Here is a 19,998-nt window from a genome sequence, read left to right on the forward strand (position 1 = left end):
ACATGAAAATGATAAGCCACTCGTCATGTCTGGCAGACAAACTCAATGAAGACTGATTGCACTTCCATCGCCACTAATGAAAAGTCTACCAACGGCAAAACACTTGATATTGACACCCGATGAGGTGTGCCACACTGTCTTTATTGAAGAAATTGCATATTATTTGTACATGTGTTCAAGTCTAAGAAGTTCCATTATGAGTCCTCCTCCCATTTATGTCTTTAGGCTCTCACCTATCCATTTATTCTGAGCACATAGCAGGGCATCTTAAACGTTTAACCTTTTTTTATTACAACCTAATTTGGTGTTTTTAAAGTCTGGTTGAATGCCTGGATGATTGTAAGAGTGGAGTGGAGAGTCGTGGTTGATCGCCAGAGGAGGGGGGTAAAGAGGGATGATTGGCAGATTACTTAATCAACCCACAGCAACCCACCATGATCTGCCTCACAAAACATCAGCCACCCATTACCATTAAATACAACAGTGACTCACAACCCAATGGCAGCAACCCACAACCCACAGTTTAAGAAATCTGGGCATACAGGATTCCAGTCACTTTTGGACAGTGAAATCCATGAATGGTCTTGTGCTCTTTCACACCAGATAGATGAGCCAATTGCTAAAGACAATATTGAGGAGGTGTGAAATGTAGTGAGAGGGCATGACTCTGTCTATAAAATGTGAGTATAGCAATATAAAAGTAGGGTCTTCTTCAAATCTTTGAGAAGCCTTTGGTACATCCATTAGATGGAGCTAAGATTGATGGGTGTGAAGAAAGGTCTTCCCTTGCAGTTTAATTGAATGTGAAATGTCCAGATTGATGAGGGACAGAATCGAAATCTAACCACTCGTAATAGTCTGCTGCCCATCTCAAAATTAAAATATTATTGCTCGATAAAATGCTAATGGTTTCACCAGAGGGCAGCATGGTGACACAGTGGTAGCCTGATAACAAAGAGACTATGGCTCAAGTCTTTGTGGAGTTTGCATGTTCTTTCCATGGCCATGTTGATTTCCACCCACACTCCAAACATGTACAGGTCAGGCAGGTTGGTGATGCTTATTTGGCCCCTAATGTTTCTGTGTGTTCACCTTGTGTCCAACTGGTGTCCTGTCCATAGCTTGATCCTACTTTGTATCTTATGTTTGCTAGAATGGGCTTCACCTTCCCTGCATCCCTGCTCCAGATAAATGGGTCTAAAAAATCAATGGATGACTGGTTTCATGTGAAAACTGTTCTTTATTTGACACCTGTACTGTATATCCTTGTCTTCTTTCTAATCTGTCTATCTCCAGTAATCTACCTATTTATTTGATTTAGTATCCATACTGTATAGTGTATAAGTAAGCCTTCCATTGTTAATTAACCAATCATTAGGCCCTCCAACAACAATGCATATGTCATTAGCTCTTTCCCAATCTATATATCTTTTTACTGTACATTTCGCTGGTCCTGCTTCTATCATTTTATCCTCCTACAGTTAATCAGTTCACCTCTCGTTAGCCTCACTCATGACACTTTATTTGTCTTTTGCCATTTCACCAAACATTATTATCCCCTCTCTGACCTAGTTCTATTTATTTTCATATCGTAACAAATATAAAATTCTCAAATCTCAAGTCCGGAGTGTATCCTATGTTTGGGCACCACTCCATTGTAGGGTCTACTCACACACAGCAATACACTGCCATGTTAGAGTTTACAATTAACATGTCTTTGGGGATATGGGTGGAAAATCAGAGGACCCAGAGAACATCTCACTCCGAATGTGTGAGGTCCATATAGACAATGACTAGGCACTGGATTCAAAACCAGGACATTGTACCTGTTAGGCAATAGTGCTGGCCACCGAGTCGCCCACGCCCTCATATACAGCGCGTTCCTGTATTTTTTTATGAAAAGGGTTATCTTAGATACCTGAATCACATGGATGGCCAAGTCACTGTTGTAAACTCCATTAATTTCCTTTGGATATTCTCCGGATAACCATGGTGATTGGCAGATCTCAAGAGCATTGGACAGCCACTTCTTAAGGTCTCCCTAAAAGTAGAATTTTAACAAGATTAATAAAAGAATTAAACACAGATGACTCTGAATGATGGCAGTGTTGAGCTAAGGTAGACTGTAAGTAGTGTGTTTCAATTAAAGGCCTGCACAGACATTTTCTCACCTGTCTGTTTGTGAGGAACGTACTTTCCAAGTAATAGAGTGTCGTCTCTTGAACCAGGCGTCCCAGCAAGTTGCTGTTAATGTGTCCTTCCAGATCCTTGTGTTTTAATACATCACTGAAAAAAATTTTTTTTTCAAAACATTAGACATGTATAAATCACCAGGGGTCAGCCCATTGAATAGCAAAATAAACAAGGTCCCTTACTTGGGGTAGTAATCATTTAGCCAGCAGAGCAGATAGCTGCAATCTTCTGGGTCCAGTTCAAAGTCCACCAGCCTCTGAATGTGTGATGAAAATGCTGTATGATACAGCTGGGCATAAAAATTACATATATCATATTCCTCTGGGTAGCAGTCCTTGATGTTCTTCACAACTGAAATCAGGTCCTCCTTGACTCTCATTCCCATCTTGAAGATGTTTTTCTTGACAGAAGAGGAGAACTTCTCACAACTGGACATATCTTCAATGTCATCCATCCTGCTCTCCACAGTCTCCTTCAGGACCTTATCATGCTTCTTCCTCCATTCCCTGGGCCTGGCTCCCTGAATTTTTGGGTTTCTCTTGCTTTCTTCCAGGTATCTTTGATCCTGCTTCTCTTCCTGCTCAATAGCATTCACAGCCGACTGAAGGAGCACAAGGTCCTCACTGGAGCATGTAATGGCATCCCTTGCTGCTTTGCAGATGATAGCCATGAGCTGTTCATATTGCTGGTTTATTTCATCTCTTTTTTTCTGTGTCTCTTCGCCATCGTCATGGTAACAGGTCTGCTCTAGTTCAATCAGCAGTCGGCTGGCTTGGGATAATCTGCGTTGTTCCAGGCATTCTTCAAAGGTCTGAACTGCAGGCATACAGAAGAACAACATTGACAAATGATGTGTTAAGGGAGTTACAAACTGGTCAAAATCATCAATCATTTATCAGAAGCTTCCAAAACAACTAGGTGCCCCCGACTAACAACATTGAACAGTTCAGTCATGACCACTGACTCACTGTGCAAGTCTCTTCACCTCACCTGGCATTCATAGGATATTCATAGTGATTACATTCTGTCACCTTGTAAGTTATGGACTTTCTCATAAACAGGGAGCAGTTTGTTAAGGTTGATTAGTACATTTCTACAGTCCATTATGCACAGATGGAAGCTCCACAAGGCACAGTGGTCGTCCTTATACTCCTCCCTTTCTATACTAATAGCTAGAGAGGATCTAACTGCCATTATTTAGCTGTCAAATTTGCATATGATAGAGCATTGATTGGCACCTCTAACAATGTGGCACATTTTGAGGAAGAGGTCAAGAGGATGCAGATGTGGTGCCAGGAGTAGAATGTCCAACTAAATGTGAGGAACGCAAAATAATTCTTCATTGATTTTTGGAAGAATGCTGAACTGGCACAAGCACTGGTCCTCAATGGAGAACGCGTCGGGAGAGTTAGTAGTTTCTAGTACCTGGGAACCATATTGGATACCAGCTTGAACTTCAATGAAAACATGCAATATATCTACAGTATAATAGTGTAGCTATTTATTAAGAAGGCAGAGGAAGCTCAACATTTCAGCTAGAATCCTACAGAACTAATACACATGTCATATTGAGAGTGTGCTGACTTTGTCATTCCTGGTCTGCTTTGGGGGACTGTTGGTGACTAATAAAATAAATTAAGGAAAGTAACCCAATAGTGGTCTGCTCTCTGTGGGCAATCATAACCAAGGCTTCAAGAATTGTATAACAGAAGAGAAAAAAGAAAAGAAAATAATATTGTAAACAACTGGACACACTGCTTAAATAATTGTTTTCAAATGTTACTTTCTGAGAGGTGATGCTTGCTGCCAAAATTTAAAAACAAATAGAAGCAGAAGCACTTTTAAAGAGGTCAAATCCAGTTTTGCTGAAATAAGCAATTATTCTAGAATTCTGTATATATAAATATGTCACTAATTCTGTATTTTATTGCATGCCTTGTATTTAAGTATGTATTTCTGTATGTTGCTGCCTGGATTAAATGACATTTCCAGTTTTGGACAATATAGGTTGTAAGAGCCATTTCCTAGTTACATAAAATTCATAAATGTTTTACTAAATGACAATGCATAATCTATGGGAGGTTCCTATAAGCCCCATAAGTAGAATTGAATTGGTATATTCTAGCTATTTCTAACTGCACTGACTAAACATTGTTCTCAGTTAGTGATCAGCCTTGCCATATGTACGGTGTAAAGGGCACATGGCTTTAAAATGCGCCTGCGTGCCTTTTGAGTGTGTGAAGTAACATGTAAGACAAAGCGCTTATTTAAGTACTGCTTCGTATGCTTAAAGCTTACAAAAGAAGAAGTTAAGAATCTTTAAGTATAGAAGAAGAAGTAAAGAACTTTTAAGTACAGAAATAACTAAAGTATCTCAAGAAAAGCTAGGTTTAGAGAAGATACATTTTTCCTTTTTTTGCCTTTTATTCTACGTGTGTAACAACTTTTTTCTTTATTCTTATGTGGATTATTTGCCTTTAATTTTCACTAAATATTTTTAAAATGCACTTTTGGACCGAGAGATTTCTTTCAGCATGTGTTTTACCCGTGCTTGAACTCGCCTTATACTTTGGCGGCTACATAGGTAATCAAAAACTAAGTAATAAACTAATAAGTCACTTTGAATAAAGGGCAGCATGGTGGAACAGTGGTAACACTACTGCCATGCAGTAAGGAGGCCAAGGTTTGCATCCCAGGTCCTCCCTGCATGGAGTTTGCATGTTCTCCCCGTGTCTGCGTGGATTTCCTTTGGGTTCTCCAGTTTCCTCCCTCAGTCCAAAGACATGCACATTAGGTGGATTGCCGATACTGTGGTTGTTGTGTGTGTGTTTGTGTTTGCCCTGTGATGGACTGGCAGCCCATCCAGGGTTTGTTCCTGCCTTGTGCGCTGTGCTTACTGGGTTAGACTCAAGTACCAACCGTGACACTGTTTAGGTCTAAGCGGGTTAGAAAATGACTGACTTTGAATAAAAGCGGTGGATCACTATTGTGGTGCCCATAGCCTTGCCATCAGCTATCTCCCAGGACATTGATGGTCATGGACACAAACAAGAAATAGTGGAAAGTGCTTAGTGCGTTTATTCCAAAAAAGTGGGGAGGGTCCAATAAAAGTGCAATGCAGATTCTTTAGTAAATAAATAATCCATAAAAACAAGTGTCTTTGTGGGAATTCAAAAACAATAAATAAATATATCCAAAAGAATATGTTAAAATCGCAGAGTTAAGGTCAGCCTCTTTGTTTCTCTCTCTCTCCTATCTCCCCTGCTCACCCTCCAGAGATGCCAGCAAGCACGGTCTTCCTTCATCAGTTTTCATCACAGCCACCTCAGCCGGTACTCAAAGCCCACCTCAGTTGTCCTACCACTATCCTTGGATGTACATGAGATGGCCCTCAAAGCCATTGGGCACTCCTGGTCCTACAGATGCTCAATAGGATAAGACTGACTGACTGCCTCTACTCCTTTCCACTGTATTGGCTTGGTCTCCTGATTTTACTCCTTGATTTCTGCCAATGGTCTTTCTCTCCCTCTTTTCTTTTTTCTCTCCTCCTCCTGTATATCTACTCAGATTCCTTTTATATTTTTTGGGTGTAGGAATGAGGAATGGCTGGAGATTGCAATGCACATAAATAAGCAATCATCCAACTTCACCACCGAAAGCTCCATGGCTTTGGTGGATTTCCACACCCAAAAAGCCTGAGCCACATTTAAAAAAGGAAAAAAAAATCCCATGCCACCATGGACCCCTGGCGCACTGTACCACACACTTGTGCTTCAAATTTTCAATCATGCCAGAGTCTGTGTGGAATCTGGGTGGTCTCTTGCCTTGTCTGTCTGCATTCTGGGTACTGCTGCTCAATGGGGTCATGGGAAATGAATGAATAAGCCCACTTTGAATAAATAAATGCAACTTCATGTTTACAGAAGTCTCACATTCTCAAGACTGATGATTTCCAGGCCACTTGTTGCCTTCAAAGCTTCCTTTTGCTGTATGCACTTTAGATTTCTAAGTAACTTTTTTTCTTTAGATTGAAATGAAAACTAAAGAAATAAATGTAAAAGAATGAAGGCTTATTATGGTATACCCAGTTCTTTCAGAATGGGCTCTGGGTTTCTGTGACTCTGACTGATTTAGCAGGTTCATAAATGAAAGGGTGGAACAAAATGTAGGGTCTGGTAAGCTGGAAATGATTCATCTCACTAAGGGTCTGAGGTGGAGATTCAGAGCTGAAAGACCAAGCAAGCGGATGCCATGTACAAGCCTCCCTTTAGCTGCTTACGAACAGTAGTCCAAAAACCTGCAGCAGAGCAAGGCAGGCCAACCTGCGCATCGGACCACACTGACTCCTTCATCTGTAAAGCTACCGGTGTGTGTGATGTATGGTGGTTAAGGCTCTGAACCTCAAGCCAGACAGATGCCAATTCAATTCTCGTCTCTACCACACTGTGTGAGCCTGAGCAGGTGAATTCACCTACCTGGGCTTCATTGTGCAAAAAGCTGTCCTGATTTTATAAGCTGCCTTCCGTAAATGTGTTGGACAAATGTACAAGAACAATAATTCAGTTTGGGACAACTGAAACAGATCATCTAAAAAATAAATCACAAAGGCTGAAGGATGCGGCCATTTAAATAAAAAATACTTTGTCTTCTGGTAAATTTGTTTTTGAGCAGAACTAAGCTACAGCTTTTTACTGTGTGCACAAGCATAGAGGGAGCCTGTGATGGTGTGAGTCGGCTCCACGCTTCCCATTCCTTCCGGGAGCCTCTTGAACCCGCCACCGTCTGTAATGTACTCGAAGGATGAGCCTAGCAGATGAGGACAAAATACACAAAGCAAGGGGTAGGTGCAAAAGTGCCTTGGCACTTTTGTTAAAACAATTGAAGTGTCCAAATAAATAGTGCAGTGCTAAAAAATTCAAAAATAAATAAGCCAATAAAACAGTGAAAATCTGCGAGTTTAAAAGCAAGACTTAAAATGAGAATAAAAACCAACAGTGTTCGGGTCAATGCTCCTTCCACTCAGACCAGCCCAGCAAAACTCCCTCTTTGTCTACTCAACTCACCCATTGCTTGCTCAGTTGGCGGAGACTAAAGCAGCTGCCGCCCTCACCAACTCTTGGCTGCCACGAGCAGCATTGCCCAGGCCACTCGGGGGCCGGTTGTCCTCTGGTCTTCCTTCTCGCTCACTTGCTCACTCTGGCGTACCTCGGATCCCTACAGAGGATGCCACCTTGATCGCACTCACTCCACTACAACTATTCAGTGGGGATGATCTGTCCCTAGAGCATCAATCCTTTGCTCCTTCGTGGGTCTACGAACGCACTGCCTCACACCCACACTGCCTGGCTCGTCCTGCCTCTCTTCACAATGCTATTCTCATGGCTCTGCTTCTATTCTATCCTTCTTCTCTCTCCTTCTGCCCCGGGCAGACTCCTCTTATATCAAAGCTCATAATGTAGCACAGGTTGTGAATGCGCGGTGCCCTCTGAAGAATTAATGAGGCCTCTGCCTGATGCGCTCACTCACACGTGTCTTTGTGATCAGGCAGGCACCCCCAGCCGTCCTCAGAGTGAAGTGATTAGAGCCTGTGGTTTTGTGGGGCCTGATTAGTTATATAAAATGAGCACTGTGCCACGGACCACCAATCAGAGCCCGGCTTTAATTCTGTGCCCAGTCTCTGCCTGTATGGCATGAGCACTTTAAACGGCGGTTACTCCAAATTCACGTTCATGTCTACTGGGGTACCTCTGATCTGCTTTGTACGAGTGTGTCAGTGTGCCCTGTGGTGGGCTGGCAGTTGACTCCAGCCTGGCTATCATCTTGCTCTGAAGAACAGGACTCCATTTCTGTGAATCCTGGATGTCAATGTGCTTTTAAAATAAACTATGGTGTGTTTGTTTACACTTCCTGCACTAAGGTGAACAGCAGCAATAAACTTACCAGGCGGAGGAGATGATCTATCATTACTTTTGGTTTTGGAACCCTTTTTTCGGCGTAAAAAAGGAAGCAATTTTATGCTTTTATTTTTCTTTTCAGGGGATCCAGGATTTCTTTCATCTGCATCCTTTCCATGATCAGAGTCCTTGTTGGGAGATTCGGGGCTTGAGGCCATTGCTGCTTCACCTGCAAGTAGAAGTGCGCCTTAGTAAGTCGTTCGTGTGATTAACACATTAAAGAGCAAAACACAACGGAGTTTAACTGGGACTCATAAGTTCACATCATACAAATACAGAAATGTTATGCAATACAATTACAAAACAGACGATTTGTAAGTAAAAAAAAAAAAGTAGGAGATGACTAATTGTGGTAAAGTAAGAGAATGTCATGTTATGAAATTTGGGTAAAATTTGAGGAAATAGTGCTGGCAATTAATGTGCTTTCATAACATATTCAATAAAAAATCGAACTGTCATTTAAAAAGCATTCAGTCATCAATCTGTCCCTCCATTTTAAACCATCATTATTGAATTATGTGCTCAATAAACACATTCTTCTGAACACTACACTAATACTGTGTGGGGCCTCCTTTTGCTCTCAAAACCGCCTCAGTTCTTCAGGATGTGGATTCCACAAGATGTTGGAAACATTCCTGTGAGATTCTGGTCTATGGTGATCTGATTGCATCACCCAATTTCTGCACATTTGTCAGCTGCACATTCATGCTGTGACTCTCCTGTCTTACGATATCCTAAAAGTGTTCTGTTGGATTCTCATCCGGTGACCGGGAAGGCCACTGAAGAACACTTAGCTCATTGTCACGTTCATGAAAACACTTTGAGATGATGTTTGTTTTGTTATCATGCTGGAAGAAGCAATCAGAAGATGGGTAAACTGTGGCCATGCGTGGATGCATATGGTCAGCAACAATACTCAAATAAGCCATGGGCTTCAAGCAATGGTAATAATAGGCCCAAAATGGGCCATGAAAACATTCCCCCTACCATTAGGCCACCACCAGCAACTTAGACCATTGGCACAAGGCAGGTTGGGTGCCTGGATTCATGCTATTGGTGCCAAATTATGACCATATCTGTGCCTCAGCAGAAATGAAGCTTCATCAGGCTATGTTGTCTTCAGCTTTGGTGAAGTTTTGGTGGCCCTGTGCCCACTGCAATCTTAGCTTTCTGTTCTTGTCTGACAGGAGTGGAACTAGACGTTTCTTCTGTTGTTGTAGCCCACCCAACTCAAGGATCAACATGTTGTGCATTCTGCGATGCTTTTCTGCTCACCGCAGTTAAACAAGTTTGGTTGCCTGAGTTGCGGCAGCCTTTCTGTCAGCTTGGACCAGTCTGGCCATTCTCCTCTGCCTCTCTCATCCACAAGGCTTTTCCAACCAAAGAACTGGATGTTTTTTGTTCTGAATAAACTTTAGAGACTGTTGTGCATGAAAATTCCATGAGATCAGCAGGTACAGAAATACTCCAACCTGGCAGGTTATGCCATGGTTAAAACCACTGAGATTACATTTTTCTCCCATTCTGGTGTTTGATGTGACCATAAACTTTAGTTCTTGAACTGTATCTGCAGGATTTTATGTGCTGTGCTGCTGCCACAATTAGATAACTGCATGGATAAGCAGGGGTACAGCTGTTCCTAATAATTCGCTCCGTGAGTGTAAAAGGAGCGCAGGGTATGAACAAACTCTGGACGGGCCTGGCCAGAGTTCACATCGACACAAATGGTGAGACTGTGGAGACAATAGGCTCGCTCTCTCTGTACTAACTGTAAAAACATTTAATGGAGCTAGGCATGGGGGAATATTTGAAAAGTGCCTTTGAAAAGAGACATCTGGTCTTCTGCTGGCTTTGTCTCCCAGTTGATGAGTTTATTAATTAATCAATGTAATTAGCAAAGACCATGCGATGATTTTTAAAAAGTGGTGAAGAATTCTCATTTTACAAAAAGGTAACTGGAAGCATTTGGTTCATTTTAATAAGAATTTCCAGATGTTTGGCACAGCATTCACTGAAAAAAAATGACCTGAATTTAAACAGTGAAAAACTGAGTGCTCACTCTACAACCTTTCAACTGAAAAAAACATACAGACTCAAAGACCCTTACTGTTAATATCAATAAAATGAATGCAGCAAACAATTTAAATAACATCGACAATATTCAATTGACCTACATCACTATTTAAAAGGAGAAATAAAAAAAAGGATGAAGACGATCGACACCCAACAAGACACAGAAATCATTAAATCAAATGGTTGGCAAAACAAAACAATAATTTAAAAAGCACATATCTGATTATTAATAGCAAAATAAGATGTCTGCATTAAAGACAAGCTGTTTGGATTGGCTCAGCAGCCATTACATTTAACTAAATAATAAATATAAAGAAGCAAAACATAATATTGGCCTGTTACTCACAGACTCATCCATGAAGATATGGCAAATTGTTTATTGTTAGAGTGCATGAAAAAAACAAATAAGAAAATGTGGATTCTTAATGCGATATGATCACATTACATACAACATGTTACAAATATTTATTGTAATGCAGCCTCATTAGCTTGGAATTGTTATAAAGCTTTTAAATGTTGGTTGATGAGCAGAAAAAGTAATAATATTTTACAAATACCACTAAACAGAAAAAACATTTTTTGTTACATTTTAGTGGGTAAAGTGTTTGTTTGTACTTGAAAAGTGAAAAATTATAGAAAGAAGAAGGGATTTATCCATAAATGTGAAAGTATGTGACAGAATTTTCATTATGTACCAAAGGGGTACTTCAGGGCGATGGCATAGGGGAACCATTTTTGTTACCCAAAAGAAGCATCCACAGGAAGGTTCCAGAAAGAACCTTCTTTATTTAGAGGCGTAACAGGGCTCTACGATGAACCTTGCCATTTTTAAGAGTATATAACAAAACATACACTGTAAAAAAATTAAAAATTTAATTTACAGTAAAAAAACTGGCAACTGTGGTTACCAGAATTTTACCATAAAAAAGAAGGTGACAATATTTTTAGGTATACAGTATAACTTTTTTTTCTTTATAGCACATTACAATAGAAGAGAACGTTTAACCATTACCTGAACTTCAGGCGCTCTAACAAACATGCCGATCATTAAACCATTTAAAAATGTTGTCAGGATCAAATGCCAGCACACAGTTTGCATCAGTAGGATAACAACGACTGGAAAAGTAAAGTTTGCGTTTGTGCTGTATGGTGTCCTACAGGTGTGCCAGCTTATCAAATACAACCCACCATTAAATCAGCGTCCATAACCTCAAAAAACCTTCAGCACGCACTGGGGGAAAAATAAGTCTGCTAACTCTGTTTAAGTTATTTTTCCTACTATGCAAAACAATATGGTAAAAGTAGGCGTTTCCTTATGCAAATATCATAACTGTATACAAATTTAGAAAATGTTTAAGTTCTGCAAAATTGCATTGTACTCTATATGACAACCACACAAACTTATTTTATATCGTTTGCACATTGATTAAAAGTTATATTGAAGAAACAGCTACATAAATCAAATACTTCTGATCATTTTGAGTTAAACTATGTAAGGTAGCTGTTTTAAAGTTAAGGAATACCTATTCTTGGTAACCATGTGACAGTGTATTAGAGCAAACCACTCACAACAAAGTGCACTTTTTCTTTAAACTGCTTGAAGGAATAAAATGGAAGGTACAATAAGATTTCCTTTCTGACGGGACTATCTCATTTTTTGGTGCCATGCTTACCATTTTTTCACAGAAAAGTAATATTTTTAAGGGTTAACAATGTAAAAATATATATCTGTCTGTACGTTTCTCTTCAGTACTTCGGTGTTACTGAAACAGGGCTTTACCATCTAACATTTTACTGTTGTTTGCTTTCACTATTTAACAGTTTTACACTGTAAGATTAACAGCCACTTTTAAGTATAACCGTAATGTATCCGTAAACGAAAAAACGTCGATTTTACAGAACTTGGGTGTAAACAATAATGTATTGGTTAAGACATGCTAATTTTCGGTAGAACATAAGGTAAAACTGTTAAAATCTTTACGCTCGCAGCTGTCAATAACATGCTTTGTCATTTTCATATCCTGCTTTCATATCCCCTTTGGCGTTCATAAAACGACACTAGTAATTTAATTTTAAAACTGTTAAGTGTACGCGCAGTCTGTTGACATATTCAACATATTTTAGGGGTCTTGAAAGTATTCCACATACCTGCGTATTCACATGTAGTGAATACAGGTGCATCTTGCGCACATCCAGGTGTGCCAACATCAAGGTCTCGGATTAAACATTTTTGGACAACGAGCACCTGCACATTTATAGGCGGCCATCGTCTACGTTGAACGATATCGCGGTAAACTCCAGGCGAGGCCAATCGGAACGTGCGTCCCATCGAGCGCGCCGTGCACTGCAGGACTGTCAGTCTGCGTGAAAATCTGCGGCTCGCGATCTCGTCTGCGTCCTGCGCGCTACTGAATCGTAGACTGCCTTTCTGACCCCCCAGCTTCTCACCGATTTTTACTGACAAAGCCCTTTCTAGGATTGGACCTGGTGGTCGGTGGTTACCTAGTGGTTTGACAAATGGCTCTGGAGAGCTACGCAGCATTTCAAATGTGGACATCTATTACACTCTACATTTAGCTTACGGGGTATTGAAAAGGCGTACAAATCTTGTAGGCATTACCAGGTGAGCAGTTACTTCATTTGGGCGCTGTTGTCTTTGCGTGTTAGTAACTATGGCGGTTAACTCCGACTTAACAATTTATTTGGTCCTGCACAACAGGAATCTGCTGCCTTAAAATTCAGTCCGTTTATTTTGTCGTCATCCTTCACCACCATCATCCGCAGTTTATTAAGTCCCCAATAGTGCTCTTTTCATTTTTTTCTTTCATCCCTGTATCCACTTAATAATTCTGAGCGAAGGCACTCCCAGCGGCATCCGGAGGAAGGAGATTGTCAATCCTAGACACTCACAACTCCCATCTTTATTCCCATCATTTAAAGTTCACCTAAAATGATCTTTTCAGGAAACGCGCATCGCAAAGATCTGAGCTAAAAGCAAAAATCCCAGATATCCGGGAAAATTGATTCCAACTAACAGATGACTCAGCTGGGACTGGAACTCAGATCCCTGGAACTGTAAGTGCATCTCCTCCACCACTGCTCTCTGAAGAACAGCTAGACTTTCTAAGTAGGATTTCGGCACGTCAAAGATGCGGGTGGGTAGACCCCGTCTGGAGGAAGCATTGGGCGCAGGACAGGAACCATCTTTGGACGGGACGCAAATCCATCTCGATCAGCGCTTGGGTCATCGAGATGGTTGACATGGTTTGCACCCCGCTTTATTCTGAGGATATTTGTAGCCGCCAGTGCGTTCAACACAAACCTTGGAGGTGTGAGAAGAAACTGTAATACATAGCAGAAGAAAAGACATTGTAACACCCATGAGTGTTTGAACCTGGCGCAGGCAACGTTTCTTCCCGCAGGATCGGCAGCAAAACAGCGCAGAAGGGTCTAGCAACAGCCTGCAATACCTATGACATACGTCAGGTAATGCTCACAACGTCAGTCACAAAACGCCCTTTGAATCAGACAAACCCTCCTACAACCCTAATGTTAACCATAGTGTAACATGGCCCTAATGTTAAGGCAATAATTATACCCGTTAGTAATGAATCTCTGGAGGTATCACTTATCCATGGGCGGCAAGCTGATTGACCAGTTACCAGACGGTCTGTTTGAAAAGTTCTTACATTTATTATTAAGATAATAACTCAAGAACTCAGCGCAACTAGACCGAAAATTCTCAAAGCATCTACCGTGTGCGGCCCTTCTGGCGGATGAAAGGCAGTGGGATTACACAATGACACTGGCCGGGCATTCCCTTTGATGTGTCGACTAGCTCATTCTCTAGTAAACCCACGTTCTTATTATTTGAATCCAGCAGCACGGGGCGGGTGAATTGCCAGCTCACAGCAGCGAAGCCGCACGCGTCCACCCATCCCGGCTCGATACATAAGCGCCAAACGGCATTAATTCCGGCGCCGACCACAGCGTCACACACTCTGCCGGTTTGAGCGTCTTCCCTAATTAAAAATATGAATTCCCGGTTGTGAATCATTCAAATGTGACGATTCAGTCTATCGACGACGCTTCCTGGACTGCGCACACATGTTAGTCATAACTGGCTGCACGGCATCCCCAGGGAAAATGAAGAGAAAAAATATGCAACATCTAATTCCGCACGAAGCGCTCCTAAGTTACAAATTACCACCAAACCACTTGGAGGCCACTTTCTCACTGTGCCAACATTAGGATCAAAAAGTCATTTTACACAAAAAACACGCCGTGGAAAAGATCAAGGACTGAGAGGAGGCGGCACTGCACTGCAAGTCTGCCAGTGAGCCACTTTTCTTTCCAGCTAATATATATATACACACACAAGAGCACACACACACATTGATATACTCGACTTTAGCTCCATTTTCAGAATTTTGAACATCTCGCTGGCTAGAGTTTTTTTTTTTTCCCCTGTCCTCTCTGGCAGTCTGACCGCAGCACCGGGCTTATCGTTAATCAGTACAGACATCCATCCATCCATCCATTTTCCAACCCGCTATATTCCTAACTACAGGGTCACGGGGGTCTGCTGGAGCCAATCCCAGCCAACACAGGGCACAAGGCAGGAACCAATCCCGGGCAGAGTGCCAACCCACCGCAGGACACACACAAACACACCACTCACCAAGCACACACTAGGGCCAATTTAGAATCGCCAACCCACCTAACCTGCATGTCTTTGGACTGTGGGAGGAAACCGGAGCGCCCGGAGGAAACCCACGCAGACACGGGGAGAACATGCAAACTCCACGCAGGGAGGACCCGGGAAGCGAACCCAGGTCCCCAGATCTCCCAACTGCGAGGCAGCAGCGCTACCCACTGCGCCACCGTGCCGCCCCAGTACAGACATATATAGGGAAATATAACGATCAACAATTAAGGACTCTGCTTTATCTGTCGCGTCTATATTATATAATTGTATATTTATTTATCCTTATTATTATTGGTATTTTATTTATTAATTTGCATTCGTACTTATTTATAATCCATTGTTTTTGTTTATCCTTATATTTTGTTTTCTCTATTTGACATTTTGTAAAGCTCTCTGAGCTTTTGAAAATGTGCTGTGGAAATAAATGTTGTACACACTATAAATAGATATCATATATTGTTTACTTTCAATTCCTTATTTCTAAGGGTTGCACGTGTTTTGCTCAATTGACATGAAACCCTTTTAAAACAATCTAATTATTATTTTGAAAAAAAAATCTTCCAAAATAGAATCGATTGCTATGGCACGGCGCACTTTTAAAAAGACAGGTTCTGTAGTGGACTGTGGTCCCTTGAAGAATCCTTGCCTGTCAAGGCCCGTTTCATTCAGTTAAGGGTTATTATTATATGGACAAAACAGAAATTATTTATATACTAGGCTCACCCGCCTTTTAAGGCGACCGACTTTTATCCTCAATTTGTGTGCGCTCTATGTGTACATCAGGCATGTAAGTGATGGGAATGAGAACATCAAAGTGCCCATTCATAACATCTCCCGAAAACCTAAGTTTTTTTTATCTCCTCGAGTGCCTGTCCAAACTTGGAGTGTAGGACTCCATAATAATATACAGTGGGAACAACTCTCCCGCTGCCATTAGCTTAGAAATGGTACCATAAGTTTGAGACTTTGACATTTCAGTGAGATACTGAAGCTCATTTGTATAAGAGATTCCTGACGGAATCATTGTAAATGGCTGAAACCTTGACCAATTACTTAAAACATGTCGTACAATGTCAGCCAGAATCTGTACCGCTAAAGACGGAGTTTCATGCACTAAATAAGCTATAGATGAGAATAAGCAAGCACCATCTCCCCTGATATTTACTACGCGGTGAGGCATTTGTACTCTATCAACATTAATTATTTCCAGAGACATAATTTTGTCTATTTTTCCAGCGCATCGCGCACAAAAGCAAGGGAACGATGGGAGCACCAGAACTCGCTTCGCTTCGCTTCGTACCGCAAGCCGCAAGTAAGTCTGTGATAAGCGGAATACCGCTAAGCTTTGCACTCACGGGACGGAAGGACATTCCCGACCGCTTTTATATAGTGTCTTGATAGTAGGCTGCATATACTGGCAGAACAAGAAACTTGGAACTATGCAGTGAGAGTTCATTTAAAATCCGGAAACACAAATCTGCTAGCATATATTCAGGTTTGCTAATAGATCTAAATAAATGAAGGGTCTTAGAACCTTCATGTGGATGGTTCTTTTTGGTAATCAAAAATGGTTTCCCCATGACATCGCTCTGTAGAACCACTCTGGCACATTTATTTTTAAAAGTGTGGAACATCGCCACAAAGTCTTGGGCTCAGACCTTGCCTGGGTGTCTGTCTGTGTGTCCCCTGCACGATCTCCTAGAGGGTGTTCTGTACCGTGTCACTTTCGACAGTGGTGCAGGGTAAGTGGCTCTGCCACTCTAAATAAGTGTGCCCTCATATGAACAGTATCCCGTCCGGGGTTGGTTCCTGTCTTGTCTTTGAAGAGACTTCGGGTACCATCGACTTTGAAATGAAGTAAAAAAATACAAAACAGGATTAGTAGCCTGGGAAAGTTTAAGTAAACTTCATTAAGAAGGCAGTCGGACGCACTGGGGAAGCATAAACACCCGAGACGGAAACTTAAACATCTGGCTGACTGTTTCACGTTCGGATAGAATGTCGTATTAAGACGTGCACTGGATTCTCTGTCGAGTCGGTTTTTAAATTTCTTCGTGTAAAAAGAAACAGTGCCATCCGTAAAGATTAAGTTAAGGAGCAGACAGCATCCGGGAAATGCCGTGATTTTGTAAAGCTGCAATATATAGCAATATGCAATTACATGTCCCATCATTTGTCCCCTTTTGTCTTATACAGAGCTACATCTTTACGACCTGTGCTTTTGTGATAGTTGTAATATTTCCATACACTCGCATCATATTTGGAATGCTTTTATCACATACATAATTAAAGCGCCGTCTTTAAAATCTATAGCATATGCTTTTGGAGACCCGCCAGACTCAATGTTTTGATGAGCAAAGGCGTAAACGTAAACCAGTAAACAGAAATTCGCGAGCAAACACGGTCTGTGAAAAGAAAGTAATCCCGGTCGGTGGTCGCCCTGACGCTATATAGACAGCAAATCACTTACCTCGTTTAGTTAGGAACCAAGCTGGATGTAACAGTCCGAGTGCACACGACGCCCAGATAACTCCAGAAAGCAACAGACACAGTCGAGTCTGGGAAGCCCGCTGTTTTATAATCCAGTCTGCCAGTCGCCCCGCCTCCTCCTGAAAATCCCACCGCTGAGTTTGGAAAACCCACGAAGTCAAAGAAATGGCACAGAACTGCGCAATCCACTCCGGGTAGCCCAGGGGATTTGGATCGATCAGTGCAAAAGTCGTTCAAGCCGAGGCAAGCCGGAGTGTGGCAGGCGGACGAAAAAGACACGGAGACCGACATAGTGGAGTGGAAGACAAACAGAGACGGCCGTCTGCCGCCGGGTCACAGATAGGCAGATGAAAAAGACACAGTATGATATAGGTAGATAGGTACAGGACATTAATAAGATATATAGATAAGAAGGGCATTTGAGTACAGTCTTAAAAATCCTGGCTCTTTAATGACATTTATGGTTCTTTGCTGGGTTGTGTGGTTCCTTGTAGAACTATTGCTTTGACAAAACACCATTTCATTCTGAGAAGGCTTCTTTGCATATTAAGTTGGTTGTGTGTGTTTGAAAAACTACCTAATATTAAAAAAAGTTGAAATCTTCAATGTATGGCAGAAGGACATTAAAAGATTAAGAAAACCTGGACTTAGTCTGTGTTATTGTATGCAGCCAGAGTCCTTTTAAAATCAGTAGCCCATTGGTATTTCTCAAGTCTGTCGCCATCTATTCATGGTTATCTACTGGAGCCTGTTACAAATCTAAATAAATAATTGTACTTTCAGTAATGTTCATGTGGATGGGTCGTTTGGGAACCAAAAATGTTTCCCTTATAGCATTGCTCCGGAGAACTACTCTGGCACCTTTAGTTTTAAGGGTGTAGATACAGCGCCTTCAGAAAGTATGCAGACCCCTTCACTTCTTACACATTTTATTATGCTGTACCCTTGTGCTAAAATCATTGAAATTCATTTTTTCCCTCAAAAAATGAGGGACACTCAAAATCCAAGAATGACAAAGAGAAAACAGGAGTTTGGCAGATTTATTAAAAATTAAAAACTGAAGTATCTAATTGGCACAAGTATTCATAACCTTCACTCAGAACTCAACTGAAGCACCTTTGGCAGTCATTCCAGCCTGCAGTCGTCTTGGGTATGATGTGATGAGCTTTGCACACTTGGATAGGGGGATTTTCTGCCATTCTTCTCTGCAGATCCTCTCAAGCTCTGACAGGATGGATGGAGAACATTGGTGGACAGCTATTTCCAGGTCTTTCCAGGTCAGGTCAGGTTGGGGAGCATGCACTGGTACAGTACATTGCCGCATCCACCATACAACGAAACAGCTTGGGATCCCAGTTGGCAACCCTCAAGGCAGACATGCAGTCCAGCCCAACCATCTGGAAATGACCATCCATTTGCCACAGCCAGGTGTTACATGGGCATCCCCTTGGCCTGGTCTAGCCGCTTGGGTTGTCGGCAATGAGGGTCCCGTGAGCTGGATCACGCTCAGGGAATTGCACAACTTGGCCGTAGTGCCATAACTGACGTTCCCTCACAATGCAGGTAAGGTGCCTCATTCGGGACTCCATGAGCAACCGCTCACTCGACACAAAGTCAAACCAGTGGTACCCAAGGAGTCCCTGAAGAGACACAGTACCAAAGGAGTCCAGTCTTCGTCTCAGGTCACTGGATAGCGTCCATGCCTCGTAACTATATAGCAAGACAAGAAGAACCAGGACTCTAAAGACTTGGACCTTTGTCCTTTTACAGAGATATTGGGTTCTCCACAAACTCCTTTTCAGTGACCTCATGACCCCCCATGCTCTCCCAATCTGTCTACTGACTTCATAGGAAGAGTCACCAGAGACATGAATGTCACTGCCGACGTAAGAGAACCTCTCGACAAGGTTGACGCTCTCTCCACAGACAGACACACTGATGATAGCTGCGCCCAAGAGGTCATTAAAGGTCATGAGAGGTCAGGTCTTTCCAAAGATGTTTAATTGGGTTCAAGTCCAGGCTTTGGCTGGGCAGCTGAAGGACATTCTCAGTGTTGTCTCTAAGCCACTCCTATGTTGTCTTTGCTTTGTGCTTAGGGTTATTGTTCTGTTGGAAAGTGAATCTTCGGTCCAGTCTGACGTCCACAGCACTCTGGAGCAGGTTTACATTAAGGATATCTCTGTACTTGACTCCTTTCTGCTTTTCCTCAGCTCTAACTAGTCTCCCAGTCCCTTCTGCTGAAAATCAAACCCAAAAATGATGCTGTCACCATCATTCTTCACTGCTGGAATGAGAGAGATGCTTGGTTTCCTCCACTTAGAATTGAGGCCAAACAGTTCAATCTGGGTGTTTCTTTAGACCAGAGAATCTTGTTTCTCATAGTCTGAAGGTTTGTATGTGTCACTGTACAAACTCCAAGCACGTGTCTTCTGTCCATTCAGCCATCAAGCTCAGAGTAGTGGATTATTGAATTGATGGCTGTCCTTCTGCAATCTACACAGGTTTTCTGGAGCTCAGTGAGAATGACTATTGGGTTCTTGGTCACTTCTCTTACCAAGGCCCTTCTCTCCTGGTTCCTCA

At 41.9% G+C, this 19,998-nt stretch overlaps 1 protein-coding gene across 2 annotated transcripts in view; it reads right to left on the reverse strand.

Moving 5' to 3' along the window:
* The window catches only part of LOC114666350 (tumor necrosis factor alpha-induced protein 2-like), a 43,027-nt gene that overhangs the window by 13,688 nt on the left and 9,341 nt on the right, over positions 1 to 19,998 (reverse strand). For both annotated transcript variants that reach the window (XM_028821173.2, XM_051919704.1), the window contains 4 exons: positions 8,134 to 8,316; positions 2,376 to 3,009; positions 2,172 to 2,286; positions 1,919 to 2,041 (listed from right to left, as the gene is read on the reverse strand). In XM_028821173.2, coding sequence (XP_028677006.1) covers positions 1,919 to 2,041; positions 2,172 to 2,286; positions 2,376 to 3,009; positions 8,134 to 8,316 — 1,055 coding nt within the window. The remainder of the gene's footprint in view (positions 1 to 1,918; positions 2,042 to 2,171; positions 2,287 to 2,375; positions 3,010 to 8,133; positions 8,317 to 19,998) is intronic.

Source organism: Erpetoichthys calabaricus, chromosome 16 (genome assembly GCF_900747795.2).
Source record: "Erpetoichthys calabaricus chromosome 16, fErpCal1.3, whole genome shotgun sequence".
Classification (NCBI taxonomy): domain Eukaryota; kingdom Metazoa; phylum Chordata; class Cladistia; order Polypteriformes; family Polypteridae; genus Erpetoichthys; species Erpetoichthys calabaricus.